The following is a 22977-nucleotide window of genomic DNA, read 5'->3' as shown; positions in this document are numbered from 1 at the left end:
CTGTTGGTTGAATGAATGAATGGGAATGAGTTTCTCCCCTTTCAGTCTCACCACTTCAAACTTACATTCATTCCCAGAAATTTCTTAATCATCAAATCCAACAGCTTGTGCTCACTTCTCATCTTCCCTGTTCTTTCAGTAGCATTCTTTCTTGAAATGCTCTTTTTGGGGGGCTTCTACGGCATGACATGTCCTGGTTGTTTTCTCTGGGAATTACTTCTTTGTCTTCATGCGAGGTCTCTCGCTCTCCCCTCAGGACCCCTGTGAGGAGCTTTCCCGCAGCACCTCTGGGTGTTCACCTTGGCCCTCTCTCTTCTCTGCACACTCTCACTAGATCTTGGCAATCGCAGGCTTTCGACCACCACCTGATGATGTCAGTACTGGTTTGCAATCATGATAGGGATGTTTTCAGCTTCCCTACCATTTGGGAACTTCAACTAGTTGAATCTCAATGAATGTGAGGTCAGTTGTACTTCTGATGTGCTACAGGATGGGGAGAGTGAGCTGATTTTGGGGGAAGAGAAACTTAAGTTTAGATTCATTGAATTTGAAATGTCAGTGAGACATTAAGTTAGAAGGGCCTAAAAGTATCTGAGAAGTCATAAAGTCACAGAATTCTACACATAGAACAATTTTTGAGTTATGTGGTCCAACCATTTTCCCAGGACAATATTCCTTACAGATACTCTTGGGTTTTAGGGGACAATATAGTAACACCTCTTCCTTGTCTGAGTTTGGAAACAATAGGGAATTAGACAGATGAAGATTGAAATGTTATCTCATACAGCTGATAGGAAACCACGGCTTAAGATCACTGACCAAGGCAGCTTGCTAGGACTTCACCCCTGAATCAGACAGACTCGCCCTCAGTCACTGCACAGCCTGGACTCCTGCAGCCCTCCCCTGGGCTGCTGAGAGCAGCCAGGATGCCCACATCTTGCACTGGAGTCAGGACAGAGTAGAGCAGGAGCTGACTTGCAGGCCTGCTTCTTTTTCCCAAATTCCCCAGTCAGGTACCTCCCTCCTCTTCTTCTGGGAAGGCATGAGGGGTGGAGAGAGTCCTGGAGTGTTATTGATGTGTTTCCAGATGGAGATATGGGGCCAAGGAAATGAAGAATCAACAGCAACAGTAATGTTTATCCAGCCTCTGGTGTAATCTTTTCTATGCTTGAGAGGCTGTTGACTTTGGGGTGCATCCTGTTCTCTTTTGGGAAGGTTAGATATGTAATTAGCAAGTTGTTTCTCCTATCAAAGCAGAGAAAGCAGCTTCCCCAGCACCTTTTGCCCCTAGTTTGTTCTGCTGCATCCAGAAGGAGTAAGATCAAATTTGTCCATTATTTAAACACAGCTATGATTTTATTTTCTAGTCCTTATGTGGTTACCAATTCCCAGTTCAGTCTTGGTTGCTGTCCTCTGAGGATTCTCTATTTGTAGGTTCCTCATAGAGTGGGATGGATCATGTTTTCTCCCCAACCCTGAGTGGGCCCTACCCTCTAAGTACGGGGGAGCTCTCCAGGTAACAGGTGGCCTGGATCAGCTTCCTCCTAATCCTGGTCCTGAGGTTTCTCTCCAAGTAGCAATGTGAGAGAAAACTGCACAAGACAATGTGAATGTGCACTCATGTGACTTACTACTCAACACTGAGCCGAAAGAGAATCAGTGGGAATAGCTGCACGTAAGTGTGTCTTGTGTACCCAGGTGCAAGCTCTTCCTTTCACTTGGAAAGCTCTGTCTCTCAGATAGAGATACCCAGATCATCTAAGGCTCTGTACTAGTTGTGGTTTTCTTCAGAGCTTGAAGCATTTCTCGTAACACTGTATTCAGGAAGGCCTCCTTTGCCAGAGCACTGGGGAGCGGAGAATGCACCGTGCTGAGACTCTCAGCCCCGCGGGGTCTGATCCTCACTGAGTTCCTGGTTCCTGGCTACTGTCGCTCTTGTGGTTAAAAGAATGTAAATCACTCTACATTCCTGCCTCTGCCCCTCTGTTTTGTCTTTCTCATTTCCGTACAACATGGCTTATCTATTTGTTTTTCCTGAACTTTCTAATTTATCTTCTGTCTAATCTTGATGCCTACCTGCTTCTCCTATGCAATGGCTCCCTCCTCCAGTCAGTACTTCATACTCAACGGTGCCAAAGTTTGAAAAAAATATTCCAAGTGTGACTGATTTGATTAGTGCTGCATTCTGTGCAAGTATCACCTCCCTTAAAGTGGACCTTCCTGTACCCATTTTGCTCCCACTTTTCCACTGAAGTTATGCTAGCTAGGCTCACCACTGCCCTTCAGCAGCTGATGAAAATTTTATGACTCTATTGACCTTTCTGTGACCTGACATGGATGTCAACATCTTTAGCATTAAATCTCTGTTTAAACTCAGCCTCAGTGACAACTCGCCCTCCTGGTTTTCTGTCTCCCTCTCTGAGCATTCCTTTTAAGAGTCCTCTGGGGATAATGTGTTCCCATTCACTTCTTGTATGATGCTGTTTGTAAAGGCTACACCACTGCTTCTCTGGTCTCATTCCATCCTCAATCTCCGGGTGATGTCAAATATAGGCTTTAGGTTATATGCTGTTTATTCATGACTCCCAAATGAATATATCTCCAGCCAGCTTTCTCTTCTGAGACCCAGGCCACTGTTAGCAATGCTTGCTGAGTAACTCTACATGAGCATTCCAAAGCATCCACCACTAGCGTGTCCAACTCAAAGACATCACCTCCCTACTGCCCTTCTGGGTCTTCTTCCCACCCCTTTATATTCCTGGCCTTTCTTGGTAAATAGCATCATCACTTGGCACCCAAATTAGAACTGTGGGGGTCATCCTAAACTCCTGTTATTTTTATTCTCCACATCCAATTAGTGACTCACAAAGGATACCCATTTAAGATGCTTTTCCACATAGGAATAAATATAACGTGGGATTCAGAGTTGTTCAAATTTTGCCATATAATGGGGCTCAAATTTTTATTGCATTACTTTAAAACCACAGAATTCAAATTTGTTATAAAATGCAACTACACTACACTAAGAAGTATGTTAGGATTTTTACAAGTTATCTCATGTAATTCTCCTAAAAGGTTTGTAAATTAGGCATTATTTTTTCTTTTTATTTTTTTTTCTTGCAAATGAAAGAAATGATGCTTGAAAAAGTGGGTTAAATCACAGTGGTATGCTTGGGTTTGGTTTGAGTTTGTCTGACTGAACAAGTCCTTTCAACTTTGTAGAGAGTGTGAATTACACTCCCTAATATCTGGATGAAGATAAGTGTTATATTTATTTATTCCCCTACGTCAGGTTAGTCTGCTACACATCCTCCACCCATTTGACAGCCAGTAAATTTAATCTGAATCATGAAATTCAATCCTAATCCATCCTGGCCCCTGCTCCTTGGTTGTGCAAGTCTTAGAGGTCTCTCACAGTTTAAGTACCCAAGAAGAGCACAAGACCTGAGCCCACACTGGCCACTACACCCATGCTTCCTAAGTTGACTCAGTCCCTTGAAGGCAGGAGGCTCCACAGTTTCTGAGCCAAGCCTGGGCACAGGGGTATTTACCATGGTGCTCAAGGAGCCCTTTTTAGTGGTCAGTTGCTGAAGCCTTCAGAGGGCTCCCATGAGGGGACCTGCCACCTCTTAGGAGGGTCTGCATGGGAATGCAGCACAGGTGTCTGCCATAAGCCCCCATTCTTTCCCTCAGTGATGAAGTCAGGAATTGGGGTAGCATCTGTTTGAATCTAAGTCTTGTTTTTTCCTCTACTACATCATAATGCCTATCCTTGAACTTGTGTTGAACAAAAATGCCGAGGTTGTGTTTATCAGAACTGCTGGCTAGCAGTTCTGACATACGTCACTGCTACTCTCAACCTGAACACAGCAGTTCCTGTTATGCCTGTTCAATTTCATCCTGTTGATTTTGGTTCTGATTCCAATATTCAGTGGGTTAGCTATGTCGTACAGCTTTGTGGAATTCACTGATTTAATAAGCATGATGCTTACAGTCTTATCCATGGTGAAAAAATGTTGAACACAAATCCTGTCTGCTCTCCCTTTCTGGGGCTCATTCTTCTGCCCTGAGCTGTAGACATGCCTCTCTATGTCCTTTTTAATCAGTTGTCTATCCACATTTCCCCCATTTCCCCAAGATCTCGTACTGTATAGATGTGGAGTGGTTTATACACTGGTGAGACACTCTATCAAGAACACAACCACCCAGGTGATGCAAGTTCTGGGTGGAGTGAGGGGAAGGCTGTGCCACAGCTGCCTGTGGTAGGGAATAGTCTTCGGAGGATTTGGCCAAACAGCCACAGCCAGGCCAGGTAGTGAGCATGGAAGAATTCCCACCTAGTGAGAGATCTGCAGGTGCATAGAGCTTGGGGATGGGGGTACAGGAGCTGTCAACATGTAGTGGCCATAGCAACAGGCAAGTGATCAGGGACAGTTGGTCATGCAGGCACTGAGGGTCTGTCTGCAGGGCTAAGGGAGAAGGAGGACCAGTACAAGCAATGGAGGACTCCAATCCAGGTGAAGGTTGCCAGAGTTAGCAAATAAAAAATACACGGTGCTCCAGCAAAGGGAACCATAAACAAAACAAAATGACAAGCTATGGACTGGAAGAAAATATTTGCAAACAATGTGACCGACAACGGCTTACTTTCCAAAATATACAAACAGCTCAACTTCAAAAAAACAAACAACCCAATCAAAAAATGGTCAGAAGATCTAAACAGACATTTCTCCAAAGAAGACAAACAGATGGTCAACAGGCATATGAATAGTAAACTTAACATCGCTAATTATCAGAAAAATGCAAGTCAAAACTACCATGACGTATCAACTTATGCTAGTCAGAATGGCCATCATTAAAAAGTCCACAAAGGATAAATGCTGGAGAGGGTGTGGAGAAAAGGGAACCCTCCTACACTGTTGGTGGGAATGTAAATTGATGTAGCCATTATGGAGAACAGTATGGAGGTTCCTTAAAAACCTAAAAATAGAGTTACCATATGATCCAGCAATCCCACTCCTGGGCATATAACCAGAAAAGACAAAAACTCTAATTCGAAAGGATACATGCACCCTAATGTTCATAGCAGCACTACTTATAATAACCAAGACATGGAAGCAACCTAAATGTCCATCAACAGATGAATGGATAAAGAAGATATGGTATTTATAATATGCAAAGGACTATTATTCTGCCATAAAAAAGAATGAAATAATGCCATTTGCAGCAACATGGATGGACCTAGAGATTATCATACGAAGTGAAGTAAGGCACACAGAGAAAGACAAATACCATATGATATCACTTATACATGGAATCTAAAATATGATACAAATGAACTTATTTACAAAAAAGAAATAGACTCAGACATAGAAAACAAACTTATGGTTATCAAAGGGGAAAGGAGTAGAGGAGGGATAAATTAGGAGTTCACAGTATAACAGATACATACTACTGCACATCAAATAGATAAACAGGACCTACTGTACAGCACAGGGAACTATACTCAATATCTTGTAATAAACTATAATAGAAAAGAATGTGAAAAAAACCCATATATCTCTATTACTTTGCTATACACCTGAAACTAACACAACACTGTAAATCAACTATGCTTCCATTAAAAAAATTTTTTAAGTGATAAATGAAAAAAGTGGAACAGATAAACAGATTGTGGTATATTCATACAACAGAGTACTATACAGCAACAAAATGAACAGACTATTGAGAGAGCAAGAGATGCCCAAGGGTCCCCGCTGTCCCAGCCCTCAGCTGTTTGAGTCTTCCCAGACTGGGCCCCAGCCGCACGCCTGAAGAAGCTTTTGAGGGCAGCCACTGTCTGAATGCAACAGCAGGAGAGACCCTGAATGAGAACCGCCTAGCTGATCCCAGCCAAGCCCCACATTCACGTGCAAAACAAACTACTGTGATGATTTTACATCACTGCTTTAGGGATGAATGCTACAAAGCAACAAGGAACCAGAATATATGTAGAAGTATTTAGGGAAAAAAAATAAAATAGATAAATAAACTTGTGAGCTTACTTAAAAACGTTTAAGGAAGTTTAATTAAATAAATTAGTAAAAACCCCTCTAAAAACTATTGTTTAATATTAGGGTCATAAATAGAGCAATCTCTAGGTCCATAATATAGGGTCATAAATAGATTTGCAAGTTGAACTTAAAAGCTTGAGGGAAAACTGGGTTCTAAAATTTCTACTTCCATGAATTGAATCTTAATCAAAAAAAACCTTTTACATAAATAAGACAAGGCAAAAAAATACAGGGTGCCCAATTAAATTTAAATTTCAGGTGAAGTTTTCTTTTCCTTTTTAGTATAACGTTGTCCTATACAATATGCAGCACACACTTACACTAAACATTTATTTGTTGCTTATGTAAAATTCAAACTTAATTGGGCATCCTGTATTTTATGTAGCAAGCCTAATCCAGGCAGAAGTGGAAAATGGCACGGAGTTCGGTTCCTCCATCTTTAAACTAGGATAATACTGGACACTTAACAGGGGTCGCTAAGAATTAAGATGAAATGCCCAGCACTGAGGATGTGCACAATAAATGTAAATGCTCTTTCCACCTCCACACAGCCTTCTTTCCCTTCTTACTGAAAAAAGAGAATTAAAAAAATTTTGTTCAGGCAATTTTCATAAATAAAATATCACATAAATCCTAAGAATGAACAAATTCTTTGATGGAGGGAATTTTAAAAATTTGCTGGCGCTAAAGGGTGAGTCTTGGGAAATACCCATGATTTGAGAAAAGGTAGGGAATCCAACTGGGGACTGTCACAGTTAACTTTATGTGTCAACTTGAGGGCCATGGGGTGCCCAGATATTTGGTTAAACATTACTTGTGGGTATGTCTGTGAGGATGTTTCTGGATGAGATTAACTTCTGAATTAGTACACTGAGTAGAGCAGATGGCCCTCCTCACTTGGGCGGGGGTGAGGAGCATCATCCAAGCCACCGAAGGCCTGAAAAGGCTGAATAAGAAAGAATTCTCTCTGTACCTGACTCCTCTGAGCTGAGACATGGGTCTTCTCCTGCCTTCTGACTCAGACTGGCACTGGGACTTACACCATCGCCTTTCCTGGTTCTCAGGCCCTTGGACACACACTGGACCTACACCATTGGCTCTCTTGGGTCTCCAGCTTGCTAACTGCAGATCTTGGACTTCTCAGCCTCCATAATTGTGGGAGCCAGTTCCTTAAAGTAAATGTATGTGTGTGTGTGTATCCTATTGTTTCTCTGGACTAATAAAGGGACAAATGGAGGGAGCAGAGAACCAAGGGTAGAGAATAAGGGAAAAACCAGGATGGGTAATGTGGTATCTTGAATAGAGAATTTCTGTTAGAAAACAAAGAAAAACAAAAATGGGGCTCATAGTAAGTGGTTAAAGTCACTGTCTTTCTGGGGATAAAAGGAAATCCTGGAGAAAAAGTTCTTGATTTTAGTTTCTAAAAAGGTGGTATTTGTTAAATCTGATGAATAGATATGCGCCTGTTATTGATTTCTTTCTTTTTCTAGATGCTTAAATGTTTCACAATATTTTACTTTGTTTTGATCAGAATTTCCCAAACTTATTTGGCCACATAATTATTTTTTCCTACAAAATATTTTTTAATGTTTGAAGTAACACTTATGGAAATAGTGTTCTGTATGTCTCTGGGATTCAATGCTTAAATGTCAAGCCGTAACCACCATGGTTCAGACCCATATGGAACTTATTAGATCCAAAATAGTATTTTGGCTTTTAACGGCATTTGAGAAACACAGAATGTTTTTTAGGATACTGCCTTCTAGAGAGCATATGTCTTCTTTGAGAATAAGTTTAAATTAAGGAGAAATAAAAGAAAGATAAAGAGTGAAAAGCTTAGACATTACTAATTTTTCCGTAAGATTCTATATATATAAGAAGCTCCCAGTTAAGTTTTTAGAATTTCTACCATTTTATACATCAGAAATATTACATTAAAAACAAAAAAATAACTTCTATAGAATGTCCTACTTTGGGCAAGCAGAACAAGATAATTGCTAAGAATAGTTCAGGTGTTGTACTAATATTTAAAAATTCTTAAGATTAAGTTTAAATAGAACATGCAGTTTAGCCATGGAAGCAGATTAATTGTTAAGTGTTTTACTTTGGGGAGTACTATTTCTAATTGGATATGGTTAAATTTTCCTCTACGTGTTTGGAAGTGAAAGTGTTGTTATATTTTTTTGACATTAGATGTTGTGCAAAAAGGAATGGTTAGTTTAAACAAGAAACAGAAAACTCTTAACCTTGTACTCGTAAAAATTCCATTTGATTTTGGGTGAGGAGAATGACTTCATTAGACAACTAAGGTTTACTTTTGAACACATTTTTTCTTCAAGTAAATGGGTGTTTGCAGAATTTTGACACAAATATCTCTTAGGAGAATTTGTCAGCAAAAAATGATGAAAGTCATTACATACTTTCAAGTAGTTTATGATTGGATAATGTCCAATAATTATGAGCCTTTGTAAAAATGTTCAAAATAGAGTTTATATGGTGAGGATAAAATTTTATGCTGAAAGCTGCTTTATAACTCATTCTATTCCAGGCAGGGTGGCAGTCAGGTGAGAATAATCTATCATTCTAGAATGGGGTAAAGTTTCTGTGGAAACTGTGTAGGGGAATGAATCCTATATGTAGAAAACCAGAGTATGAATCCCAGCTCCAGTAACTGTGTTACGGACTAAATGTTTGTGCCCCACCAAATTCATATGTTGAAACATTAACTCCCAATGAGATGGCATTAGGAAGTGGGATCTTGGGGAGGTAATCAGGTTTAGATAAGGACATAAGGGTGGAGCCCCCACAATGGGATTATTGCCCTTAGAAGAAGAAGAGTAGAAAACAAACTTCCCGTTACCAAGGGGAAAGGGAGTGGGAAGGGATAAACTGGGGGTTCGAGATTTGCAGATAACTACTATTTATAAAATAAACAATTTTTACTGTATAGCACAGGGAACTATATTCAATGTCTTGTAGTAACCTATAATGAAAAGGAATACGAAAAGGAATATATGTGTGTATATGTATGACTGAACATTATGCGTTACACCAGAAATTGACACAACATTGTAAACTGACTATACCTCAATTTAAAAAGTTTTTTTAAAAGAAGAGGAAGAGACACCAGAGCTTCCTCTCTTTGCTATGTGAGGACAGTGAGAAGGCAGCTATCTGAAAGCCAGGAAAAGAGCCCTTACCAAGAATCAAATCTGCCAGTACTTTGATCTTGGACTTCCCAGCCTCAAGAACTGTCAGAAAGAAACAGCTGTTGTTCAAGCCACCCAGGCTATGGTATTTTGTTACAGCAGCCTGAGCTGACTGAGGCACTGCGTAATCTACAGCATGTCATTTAATCTCTCTGATCTTCAGTTTCCTGATTTGTATAATGAGGATAGAGCTGATGTGAGCTCTAAGGTTTGTGAACAAGCCTACCAATACTAAACATGACGAAACCAATAATAAACACTCCCACTGGTAGACAAAGGTGGAATGGAGCCAAGAGATTTACTCTGACATTTAAAAACACTTATGCCCAAACTGCCTAACAGTGACCTAAATTATTAGTGAATGTTTAAATACACTCACATTCTAACAGAGCTCTATTTTTAATTTCTGGGAACTATGAAAACTGGCCCTTTTGGGGCAAATGCAATGTTGTCAAAAGGATCTTTGGGGAATTTTCATTTCTTGTCCTCAAATCTGACTCTATTTATTCTGAGGAAATGAGTGACTCAGGATGCAGACTGCCCTCAGGACAGGGGTGACAAGAAACAAGTAGGGTTAAGAATTTGGATTGCCCCTAAGGAATCCTGCAGATGCCATGGATCTTTTAGGTCCCAGAAGAGCCACCAAGCTGGCCCATCATGGGATAGGGGTGGTCTATAGCAGGAGTGGCAAACTGTGTGGCCTGTGGGACAGATCTGTCCCCACACCTGTTTTTGTATGGACTTTGAACTAAGAATAGTTTTTACATTTTCAAATGCAAAATATTTTAAAAACATGAAAAAAAGACCATTCATCTTTTGGTGAACTGCTGCTCAAAGAGTTGAGGGCGTAGCCTCTTGGCCCACAAAATCGAAAACATTAATTTTCTGGCCCTTTTTAGAAAATAGTCTCTGGATTACAGAACTCACTAACATTCACCTACTCAGTCACTGGATAGAGGTACCAGCGAGCATAATGAATTTCATTAGCTTAATGAAAATCAGCCTTTCACAGGCCATGTTTTTCTCATTTCTACTTTTTCTTCTTTTATAAACCTCAAAAAATACAGATATCTTGACCTGATGGGAACCCCTCTTTGGCTTGACCAAGCAACTTTAACATACAGTCCTTGCAGAATGACCTGGCCAGTATGCATGTAACAGCATTTTGTAAACTGAGTGCTATACAGTTGCAAAGGAGGCATTGCTATGATTACTTGATGGTGCACACTGTCGTATAATTCTTTGATGCAGAAATTATGTCTAATTTATAAGATTTACACTGTAATTTCTTTCCTCCAGTGCCAATAGTCTCTGGATTTATTTTTGTTTGGCTTCCACTGTGCTTACAGCAAGAACTTCCACATGAAATGCATTACTATCCAGGCAATCTAATAAATAAGTAGGGAGTGCTGGTATTACTGGAGAATAGTTTTACTTCTCATGAAATTCTTTTCTTTGAGAACTGGCTTGTCTTGGAAAGGAAGGAATTGCAAAATCTTAGAATAATGGAATCTTTGTTCTAGAAGGAACTGAAACTTCATCTCTTCCAGTAGGCTCCTCCACCCCAAGTCAGTATCCTCTCGGTAACACATCTGATGCTCTATCCTAGTCAGTGAACAACACCTTCCGAGTCAGCTCACTCCATCTGAGCTCTTCCTTGATCCTTCTCCCTGCTTTTGTGTGGAACACATGGGCTGATATGTGTTCCAATACTATCGAATACCTGGGGTCGGAGAATATATTTAATTATCACCATGAACACTGTAAATTCTTTTCTTTTGGAACTTGCTTGTTTTGGAGAGCAGAGAATTACAAAATCTTAAAGTCATAGAGCCTTTATGCTAGAAGGGATCAGCCTAGAGGTCTTTACCTGCGTAAAGCTGAAATCTGTCTGCTGTGGGTTTCCTCCCAGGGATCCTCGTTCTATCACTTGAGGTCAAAATGAAAATATCTGTTGTGCTCATGGTGCTTCAGCTTACTGTCAACATTTCAGAGTCTCCCCATCCCAAGAACCATGCCTGGTCTCTTGCAAGAGTGTCATTCAGCACCACATGATGTCAGGAGGAGTAAGGGGTGGGTAGGAGGTGTGAAAGGTCTCAGACTCTAGGCAGACACTTCTGGCAGCTGCTGCCATATTCCTCAGCTGGGATCACATACCACCAGGACCCATTTTGACCACTTAGGGGCAAGGCAGGCTTCCTTGCATTTGTGAATTCTTCTTTTGTTCTCCTTCTACTAGAGGTGCAGGGTTCTTCCTTCCTATTTTGTCTTTGTTACATCTCTCCATTCCCTCTTGATATGGACTTTCATTCCCCTAGTTCACCTCATTATTTTTTCATGAACACTAGTTCTTTCTTCTCCTAAAGATCCAAACTCTTCCTGGCACGTAGTGGGTAATAATACATGTTAAATAGGAAGTTTGAGTTGCCTCATACTTAATGCATATATACAGTTTCAGGGGTATACAGTTTTCTTAAAACTTTCCTTTTTCTTCTCTGTCACATCTTGTCAATTTTGGGGGGCTAGAAGGTCTTGCACAGAATAACCACACCAGTCATTATCTACGGAAGTGTGTTAGAGACCCACACTCACCTGCCCTGGTGTTCTTCCCAGGTTTCCATGTTGGCAACAGCCCATGTTCCTTGTGGAATTATTTTCAGTTTTTCCAAGTATAAATACATACGATTATTTTAAAACTTTCAATATATACTATACAACAATGGCATGACTACCTAGGGGAAAGTGTGAAGTTTTGGCAATTGTGCTAAAATTCTTTATAAAAGTTTATTCCACATTGAAATGTGAAACATCTGGCTTTTAAATATTTCTGGGCAATGTTCTATCTCTAGTGAGACAGGATTATCATACAGCAGGTGCTTAACAATAAGTGTTAAATGAACTAGTGAATAAATTAATAGCACATGTTGGAAAAGGCATTATATGGTCTTTTTCTATTAGCCGCTGTCTTTTCTACTAGGTAGACAAGAATGCAAGAATGTCATTCAGATGAAAGTCTGTCCCCAGTAAAGTTGCTCACCATTACTATTTCATCCTACTCCTTTCTTCTGATTCAGTGTGCTTTGGAAGTTCTTTTACGATGAGACTTTTGGAGGCAAACTCTTTCAATCTTTGTCTTAGAGTGCCTTTACTTAATACTCATCCTTGAGCTGTACTTTACTTGCATGTGGTATCTGAGATTGAGAAGTAATTTCTGCTGACTTCTGCTTTCTGTGATGGCTAAGTGACGTTCTTTTGTAGGTGATCTGTCCCTGGTTGCGTTTAAGGTTTTCCTTTGCTTATGGCCTTTTGTAATTTCACTACAAAGCCATGGTATCTTTATTATCCTGTTTGGGATTTCTTGTGCTTCTTGAATCTGAGAATTGTTGCTTTTCATCAGTTCTAAAGCATTTTTATCCGTGATATTTTTGAGTTATGCTTTGATTACATTTTCTCCATTCCCTCTTTCTGGAAATTCTACACAGATATATAGAATGTTGAACCTTTTCATGTTATATAATGTGGCTCTTAACTTCCTTTATATTTTCTGTCTCCATCTTCCTATGCCATATCCTCTGTAATTTCTTCATACATAATCTAGTTTGCTATTTCTCGTATCAGCTGGGTTTCATTTGCTATTTAACTCACCCACTGAGTTTTTAGTTTCAATCATATATTTTTAATTCTCATGAATTTAATTTGATTTCTTTATAAATCTACCCCATCCTTTTTCAACAATGGCTCTTTTTTTTTTTAATTGGAGTATAGTCAGTTTACAATGCTATATCAATTTCTGGTGTACAGCATAATGTTTCAGTCATATACATACATATATTCCCTTTTATATTCTTTTTCATTATAGGTTACCACAAGATATAGATACCACAAGATATAGTTTTCTGTGCTATACAATATAAACTTGTTGCTTATCTATTTTATATACAGTAGTTAATATCTGCAAATCTTGAACTCACAATTTATCCCTTCCCACCCCCTTTATTCCTGGTAACCATAAGTTTCTTTTCTGTATCTGTGAGTCAACAACCGCTTTTCTCAAGCTGTTTATGTCTTCATCACTTTAATGTTTTCATGACTACTATCTGAAAATTTTATTAATGAATTAATTGTTTTTTTGTTGTTGATGCTTGTTGGATATTTTCTATGTTTTGTAATCTTTATTGAGAGCTGATTTTATTGGGGCTTAATCTGTAGAAATTCTATAAGCCTTGGCTGAGGATGTGTCTCTCTAGAGAGATGGTATTTACTTCTGCCAGATGTCCCATAGTTACTACCAAGATGGAAGCTCTTTTCATGCTGATGTATCAAATACAACTATATCTATATATATCTATATATATATCTAGAGGTAATATATCTAAGTTAGAGCCCACAAAGAATTAAAATTAAAATTCTAATCCACACAACAGCCGGTCTTGGCTTACAAATTCTTTGGGAAATTTTTTTCATCCTAGGCTAGGTACTTTAATTTTTCTCTTGTCAATAAGTAGTTTTTTGTTTTAAATCTTTCTTTTATAATCCTGGATTTCTCTCTTTCTCGCTCCCTCTGTCTCCTTTTTCTCTCTCTGACTCAGTTATGGATTCCAGCTTTGTACAAGTCTGTTAACTTTTTCTGTCCCTGCATGGCCAGCAAAATCTGAACCTATTTGTTATGAAAAGCAGCAACCACCTCCACTATTCTCCTATCCCAAGCAACTATCACATGAATACCTTATTGTGAGTCTGGGTTTACAAAAATTGGGGCCCTGGATATTTTCCTTACTTTCTTGAAACTCAGTTATGTTTTTAAAAAAACATTTGTTTTAGAGAGTAGAAAAGTGACTGTTAGGAGTTATGAGGTAGGGGAAATAGGGAGAGTTTGGAAAAAGTATAAACTTTCAGCTGTGAGATGAATAAAGTCGGAGCATCTAAGGAAACACACAGTGACTATGGTTGATAACACTGTGTTGTATAATTGAAATTTGCTAAGAGTAGAAGTTAAGTGTTCTCACCAAAACCAAAAAATAATAAGTAAATTAAAATAAAGATAAATATGCAAGGTGTTGGATGTGTTTAATTTAACTAGATGGGGGAATCCTTTCATAATGTCTACATATATCAAATCACTATGATGTATGCTTCAAATATCTTATAATTTTATGTCAATATACCTCAATAAAGCTGAAATTTAAAAAAATTAAATAATATCTTTAAGTATTTGTTATAGTATTTACCGATGGTTTGTATCAAGAGGATTTCTGGATTTTCTAGCCTACCATTTTCCCAGAAATAGAAGCCAAGGTGGGTTTATTGATCTTTCCCAGGAATCCTATAACTTTCAAAAGAATCCAGTTCATTTCAGCAAACAATTATCAAACGCCTCCTATGTACCAGTTACTGTTTAGGGAAATAGCTCACTTTGTAGCAGAATGCCACTTTCACTCAGAGAATAAAATAAATCTACCTATCTTCCTTACCATCCTTCTGCAGTTATCAATTTAAAAGGTCACATTATATCAAAGACATCATCAAATAAGTTCTAGTACTTTAGATAAAATTCCTACCTTCAGATAAATTTCAAGTACTTAGCCCCCAGCTACAACAATATATGGATAACATTATCATTATTAACACCCACACACAAATGGCAAATGGAAGATTTATATCAAACTTCACTTAATTTTCAAAATTGTGTATTTTTTATTCCTTTGTGTTTAGATTTTCTCCTACCTTAGTTTAAGAGATGTGGTAATATGCGGTCAAGTTAGTCGCTCCTGGTTGTTGATGACACAAATGAGCTCACTGTGGAATGGTGTAAGTAGACACTACCTGAAGCTATGTCTTTATTTTAGTTCTTTAAGGAAACAGACTGCTATAAAGCCACCTGTCATAAAGACTGCCTTCTTTCCTGCTCCACAATATGGGGCCACAAAAAGTAGATGCTTTTGTTTCTTTTATCCAGGCACAAGCCTGAAGGACAAGATAAAAAGATAATAATGTTATTTTAAGAGATATAATGTATTTTCTAATTTAAATAGAAGAAATAAATTGAATATTATTTTTGGATTAAAGCAAAGCTCCATTATATCTATCTTAGCCTTAACACTTCCTTAACTCAAGAAGCTGGAAAGCTAAATTGAGAAAATGCAAGCAAGGTGCTTACTGTAGAGCCTGGCATGTAGGCAGCACTCAATAAATATTAGCTACTATTATTAGTTAAAAAACACAACAAAGCAGCACCAAATATGGAGAAAATGGGAAAAAAAAAAACCCAACTGATCATGAAATGGCTAAAATATTCAACATGTAAACAAAGCATGTTTGATACTCCAAGTATGTCTGCATGCAAACTGACCCACATACACCCAGGCACTTTCTCACGTGGACTCCTAGGCTGGTACCTCTGTACTATCCCTGTCATTGCACTATTTTTGTAATAGTCTCAACCTAGAAAAAGCCTGTATTTTTCATTCCAAAGAGACATCAGGTGACAGGTCTCAGTCAACAACCAAAAATAAGCATGCATTGTCCCTGATGACATCTCTCTTCTTTTTCTTAGGTGATTACTTTAATCTCAGCAACTGTGATCATTTATGCCATCAACCAATGTTGCAGTGGCAACATTTTTCCTGCCACCTAAAGTCCAGTCAATAGCTGGCTTTGCTACCTCTCCTTAATTGCTAATGATTGGAGGACACAGTTATATCATGTGCTCAGACTGACCTTTAAATAGGTGGTCAGGACCATTCGGCAGGAAGTCTAAGCCTTAGACAGAAAAATGAAGAACAGCTGACACGTACCAGGGGTTCTAGCTCCATCAGTCAACTCAGCATCTTCACATCCCTCAGGGCACCATCCCATTCTTGGCTACGCTCTCGGTTCTACTCTCAGCTCCAATGGCAATAAGAAAATGTGCTTCTGTCTTAGTTAACCCATCTTAGCTACCAAATTTAGCACTCCTGTCTTATATGTACTCATGTCTTTTTAGTTTAAAGGTAGTGATTCTCAAACTTTAAAGTGCATCAGAATCATCTGATGGGATTGTTAAAACGGATTACTGGTTGCCACCCTCAGAGTTTCTGACTCTGGAGGTCTGGGGCGAGGCTTGAGAACTTGCATTTCCAATTAGTTTCTCGGGGATGCTGATGCCGCTGGTCCCAGGACCACACTGAGAACCACTGGTTTAAAGGAATAAATCTCTTACTTATGTGACACATTGGGGGGTGTTACTTTTCCCCTTGGAAAACCCATGAAGAGGAAAAAAATAAATCCAAATGGTCTGGAAGAGAAAGGATATGTACAATATTAAGAACAGGATAAATTCTGCAGAAACCTAGGAAAGAAAGCCAGCAATTCTGCCCAGAGACCTCACTGGGTAAAGACAGAGAAATATGAGCAAATGCAGCAAAGAACAAAGCCAGGATAAGAAGTTAAGTTTATGTTCAGCAAATTTCTCTTTCCACAGTTATGTGTTGCCATTCATTCATAATTAATTTACTCTTATTTGTGAGTGCTCAAATGTGGTACAACTATAACAAACATTTTAGCAGGAAGATTAGCTTTGTTCAGAAGGCAATGAGAAGTTGGATGTTCATAAACTTAACTTTTTAGCAGAAAGATATTATTAATAGTTATTGTTTGTTTATCAGCCAGCCCTGGCCGTTCAGAGCTCACATAAACCTCTGTGCTCTTCAGTTTTACACATAATCAGTCAGGTACACTCAGGGAATCTTTCCTTTTCTCTATAACTACCTCTGCCAAATTATGAGTTATGAAAAGGCGATTATGAACCACACACTCTAAGTTGTCTCTCCCATAGTCAAGGACTCAACACAGTTTGCGCTCATGTAAAAACAAACAGGCACACCTTAATAATGAACCCCGGAGGGCTCACTGACATTTAAGAGGGGGAAGCCTTGAGGCTCACTTGGAACGATGAGGGGGCCACTCTAGGATAACTGACTCTTTTGACAGGTGGATGTGAGACCCCTGCCCCCTCAGTTGTCAACCTGGACTGGACATTTGGAATCTGTTTGTAATTAAACCTGAGAATGACCATGAAAAAAAAAATCTATTTGTAATTAAACCTGAGAATGACCCTAAAAACTAAACAAACAAAAAAAATGAGTGATGAGATGAAGAAATTTTAGTTCTTATATGCTTTAAAAATATTAAAAAATTTTACATGCAAAATATCTTTCTCATTTATTCATGTTTTTGTTTATCCTTTTTAGATTGATTTTTCCACAGTAAAAAATATAATCACAGATAAATATATAGTGTCTATTTTGCAAAGATGGCGTCTCAACGTACTGCGCTTGAATTTTCATGGTTGTCTTCTCCGACTAAAAACTTTGAGATCTGTCAGTAAGTATGTTCACTACAACTGTTTGTCTTATGTTCCTGTATTTTAATTAAACAAATATAAGGAAAAGTATACATACAGTGGAAACTTTAATTATAGTCTTGGGCCATAAGACTGCCTATTAAAACTAAACTCATATAATGTAGTCAGCTCTTACTGGATTGTATGCCCTGGGGGTTGGTCCTTTGTTTACTCCTATTGACTTTTTTTTTTTTTGTCTAGCATTTGTCTTATCTATATAGCATCAATTTATCTACAAAAAAATGCAATATAAGAAAATAGTCTCATTAAAGAAATTCTAACAATAGACAGTAAAAGAAAAAACTCCCTTTATCTACCTCAAATCCATTCACTTACCCAATTGTACTCTATCTTCTTAGTTTTAGTAGATTGTCAGTTTATTCTTTTGTGTTTTCTAGTTAGACTATCATATCATCTATGATATTAATTAATATTAAGTTTTATTTCCATTCATTTCTATTCTTTTATCTTTGACTTCTTTCATTAGCAAGGATATGCAGCCATCTTGTTCTTGACTTCTTTTCTCATATTTTTAATGAGAACGGTGTTAATGTTTTATCTTTTAATTTCTGGAATACACCTGATATCTTTTGCAGCAGCCATCTTCTGCAAATCCCTCATTCAGTCTGGTCACGTCTGTCTTTGGATTTTTAGGAACTATTAATTTCAGATTCACCAAGATCATTCCTTTTTGTTTTCCAAGGATATTATAGATAAAAAAAAAAAGGTTCTTTCTTGTCATTTGGGTAGAAGAGGAAAGCTGAAACATGTGCTTAGTCTGCCATCTTAAACCAATTTATTACTTTTTTCTTCTTTTGCTCTTTCCTTATGATTTGATGACTGTCTTTAGTGTTATGATTGGGTTTTTCTCTTTTTGTGTATTTATTATCGATTTTTGCTTTGTGGTTACCATGAGGTGTATATATAGCAGTCTGTATACATATTTGATTATTTGAAGTTGCTAATCTCTTAACTTTGAATGCATTTTAACCCCCCCCCCAAGTTTAATGTTTTTGATATCATATTTTACATCTTTTTGTCTCTTAACTACTTATTGTCAATATAGCTGATTTTACTACTTTTGTCTTTTAATCTTCCTACTGGCTTTATAAAAGTGGTTGATCTATTACCTTTGCTGTATATTTGCCTTTACCAATGAGATTTTTTCCTTTTATAATTTTCATATTTCTAGTTGTGGCCTTTTCTTTTCCACTTAGTGAAGTCCCTTTAACATTTCTTATAAACCCAGTTTTTTTTAGCTTTTGCTTAACTGTAAAACTCTTGATCTTTTGTTCAAATCTGCACGATAGCCTGGCTGAGTAGATTATCCTTTTTCCTTTCATCACTTTAAATATATCATGCCACTCCCCTCTGGCCTGCAGAGTTTCTGCTGAAAAGTCAGCTGATGGTCTTATGGGAGTCCCCTTGTAAGTTATTTGTTGGTTTTCTCTTGCTGCTTTTAAGGTTCTTTCTTCATCTTTAGTTTTTGCTGTTTTAATTATAATGTGTCTTGGTGGACCTCTTTGGGTTCATCCTGTTAGGGACTCTGTGCTTCCTGGACCTGGATGTCTGTTTCCTTTCTCAGATTAGGGAAATTTTCAGCTATTATGTCTTCAAATAAGTTTTCTACCCTTTTCTCTCTCTTCTTCTGGGACCTCCATAGTGCAAATGTCATTACACTTGATGTTGTTCCAGAAATCTCTTGAAGAACCTTTTTTTTTTTAAAAAACTTTTTTTCTTTTTTCTGTTCAGTTGAGTGATTTCCACTACTGCCTTCCAGTTATCTTATCTGTTCCTCTGTATCATCTAATCTACATTTGATTCCTCCTAGTATATTTTTCATTTCACTTATTGTATTTCTCAGCTCTGTTTGGTTCTTTATTTTTCTAACTCTGTTAAACTTCTTATTGTGTTCATCCATTCTTCCTCACTGAGCACCTTTATAATCATTAACTTGAATTCTTTATTGGGTAGATTGTATATCTCCATTTTGCTTCGTTCTTCTGGAGTTTTGTCTTATTCTTTATTTGGAATATATTCCTCTGTCATCTCATTTTGCCCAATTCTCTGTTTTATTTCTTTGTGTTTGGTAGGTTGTTTACATTTCCCAGTCTTGGAGAAGTGGCCTTATGTAAGAGTTGTCCTAAGGGGCCCAGCAACACACCCTGGGCAGCAGAGCTAAATGCTCTAGGGCTGCCCTCTACTTGGGCTGTTGTGGCAGGGCTGACTACAGTGGGCAGTCTGGTAGGTGTGGGTGGCCCCTAGTCTGGTTGGTTGCCAGGCCCTTCCTAGTTCAGTGGCTCCCAGCCCACTAGGTCCCAATGTAGCTGGCTGTGAGGGCTGGGAGGTCCCACATCTGGTGCTGGTTCACTGGCAGGTGGGGCTGGGTCCTGGACTGGCTGGCTGTGTGAACAGTGGGGTCCTGGGGCTGGTGTCCACCCACTGATGGGTGGAGCTAGCTCCCAGGGTTGCTGGCTGGCAGGCCCTAGGGGGTGCCCAGTTGCTATAGGTTATTTAATAAAGTCACTGTTCATTTCAGCAACCTTGAATGTATCAAAGGTAAAAAAACAAATCTCAGAGATGTTTCAGCATTTCTATCTCTGTTCCCTCTCTCCCTCAGCTAAGATCCACTGATTTATTGATGTGTCTAAAGTTATACACATTTCTGCTAAGAAGTTTGACTTTCCGACTTTCTGTTAGATTGAAGATAAATATTGGCTGATCTTTCAGACTGCTTGGCTGAGTAGCCACAAGAGTTGTACTTGTAGTCCTTGTCTACAAAAACTTTAGAAGAACATTAACTTTAAAATATCTTAAAATGTTTAAAAGGCAGATGAGGGCAAGGCTGGGAAATGCTTGTTATAATATTGTGACAGTTAAGGGTGTAGAGTATATGATGAAACACTTAAGCAAACTTTTGGCAAGGGTACACACAGCAATTGTTAAGTTCAGTAGTTGTGTTGTTGGGCCTGAGTAAAACAGCTACGTTAGGGATGAGACACACCACTTGACTGCAGTTTTTGTCTACTCACTCAAAGATTGGCAAGACAAGAGCAGTTCAAAAAGGCTTCATTTGTAGCTGCTCCTAAAATTACATGTTTAACATGTTTCTGAAGTTCATAGGACACAATACTGAAATTTTTTTTAGTAGAACATATGAAGTAATTTGCCAGTTTGCTCACCACATTCATGGTATTAATACTCATTCTTTCATTGATACAGATTTGTTACACTGTTGATTCATACATATTACATCTCCCTGTCCACTCACCAACGCTACCTCCTTTAGAAAGAAGCCCCGACATTTCACAGAATTTAGGCAAGTAGATTCTCATTACTGAATAGCTTCTATTTGCCAGAGCAGGAGACTTATTCAGATTTCTCAGAAACAGACATTAATTGATCCAGGATGTAAGCTCCAGAGGAAGGATGGTTAGTAAATGAAAGATCTCAACTGTTTAATATTAAATATCTTTTCCAAATAATCAACAATTAGGTCAGAGCTGCCTCAGGCTAAGGACTCAGGAGACCTCAGCTTGTAGTAAACCTTATTTACTTTAGAAAAACCAGAGAATCTTAGAACTAATTGGAAAAAAACCCCAACACTTGGGTATTTGGCTACAAAATGAAGTGTTATTTAAACATTTTTGTTCAAAAATGTAGATCTCAGGACTGTAATATTTTTGGCTACCAAAAAATACACTTATTGTTTTAATCTCCTAAATTTCATCATCTACTGAATAGAAGGACAGTCCAAAGGCAAGTTATTAAACAATCAAGTAAGAAACTGGCAGGAGAGAAAGTATCTGATTGTTCATTTCATCATTGATCAACTATGCTTCCCAGAAAAAGTATCAACTCTGATACAGAAAAAGAGCAGATTTTAAGTTTTCAAAAATGTTTTTCAATTTTGGCCCTGGGAGATAATAGTAACTCTAAATGACTTACTTTTGGATGGTCTGGATCAATTTCTATTGCGATGTGTTCCCGAGGTTTATTTCCAAATAGATCCCTGGGGATGATCCTGAATATAAAAATCAACCAATAAAATTCCCAACTAGCCTCCAAAACTTAAACTATAGAGTAACTTGGGCCCTTTCTCTGAATCAAATTTAACACCCTCATTTCTCTTCAGAACCTTCATGTCCTCACTGTGTGCCTCCATTGCCTACTGAGGTCCCACCTAGGCTCTCCCCATCATAAAATCTTGGACGTTTCAGGTCTTGTGTCTTTAATATTCCACCCTGCATGCTAATGAACAATGAGTGAATTTATTATCTCTCTCCGATAACCCTTCAAATTTAACGGCTGCCTTTAATACCTCCTGGTGAATAATATGAGAATCTGCATTGACAGCTAGTCTCTCTAAGTCTCCACCCTGACCCAAACCACTGGTTAAAATGGGCAGAGCAGTTAGAACCTTATAATCCAGAGTCATTCCCTGAACCACCTGCTCTGGCAATTCTTCCAGCCTCCCGCTTTTTGGTTTCCTATACATATTAATACAAGTTTAGCTGACTTGATCCAAAGACTATCTCCTGCTCTCATAGGTGATTCAGGAGAAAAAGTACCTACTTTTCTTTTAGTGTCTGGTTCTGGAAGTTCTGATGTGAAGCAGCTATAGCCAAAGATAACTGTTAGTGTGCTCTGTAACCCTGCACAGCAGAAAGGACTTAGTTGCACCTGAATCCTGCCTTTGTCACCTGCCAGATCTGTGGCTTTGTCTAAGTTACCTACACTCTCAGCCTTTGATTCTTCATGTAGGGAAGGCAGAAAATATTACCTACCTCAGAAGGATCTTGTGAAAATTAGAAATAGACTATAAGAAGCTCTTAGCACAGTGTCTGGCAACTATTAGGTGCTTAAGAAATGCTCAGCACTATTTATTATTTACCATCTTCTATGCTTTGGGAGTTTTTGGATGTATCAAATAAGACCAGTTGCTAAAATTTGCACAAGTACCTTGATATAAGAAATGTAAATATATTCAACTCACTGTGAATAGGAAATCTGCATAAAAAGGAAAAAGTGGTATTTCTAATTTTATATATTTTATATTTTATTTTTCTAATATTACAGCATTATCAAAATACAAACTGATGGGGTCAGTCTCCAGGTACTTCCTCTCTTTCTGGTGATCTGTTTCTCTAGGTGAGCTAATTTTAACCTGCAACCCAAATCATGGGGCTTCTCTTGGGCACCACTTCCTTCCTCCGTTGCTTCTGATACCACTTTCTCTTTTTGTTTCTACTTCATCCCAAATCCTAATGCTGAATCCTAATTGCATCCTTTGTTTTATGCTCTTTGATATATTAGCTTTAGCAGGAAGGGCTCA

At 38.3% G+C, this 22977-nt stretch overlaps 1 protein-coding gene and 1 long non-coding RNA gene across 2 annotated transcripts in view; one reads left to right on the top strand and one right to left on the bottom strand.

Annotated features, from left to right (window-relative positions):
* Window positions 1–22508, bottom strand: part of LOC116153957 (uncharacterized) — a 55610-nt gene extending 33102 nt beyond the window's left edge. Inside the window, exon 1 of the long non-coding RNA XR_010381725.1 lies at window positions 21591–22508. This is a non-coding gene — a long non-coding RNA (uncharacterized LOC116153957). The remainder of the gene's footprint in view (window positions 1–21590) is intronic.
* FBXL13 (F-box and leucine rich repeat protein 13) overlaps window positions 1–22977 on the top strand; it is a 167327-nt gene that overhangs the window by 39769 nt on the left and 104581 nt on the right. The window contains exons 8-9 of the mRNA XM_010984850.3: window positions 14975–15070; window positions 17491–17623. Coding sequence (XP_010983152.1) covers window positions 14975–15070; window positions 17491–17623 — 229 coding nt within the window. The remainder of the gene's footprint in view (window positions 1–14974; window positions 15071–17490; window positions 17624–22977) is intronic.

This window comes from Camelus dromedarius, chromosome 7, assembly GCF_036321535.1.
Source record: "Camelus dromedarius isolate mCamDro1 chromosome 7, mCamDro1.pat, whole genome shotgun sequence".
In the NCBI taxonomy this organism is placed as follows: Eukaryota; Metazoa; Chordata; class Mammalia; order Artiodactyla; family Camelidae; genus Camelus; species Camelus dromedarius.
The sequence above is the reverse complement of the archived record's forward strand: the minus strand, read 5'-3'. Positions and strand labels throughout refer to the sequence as shown.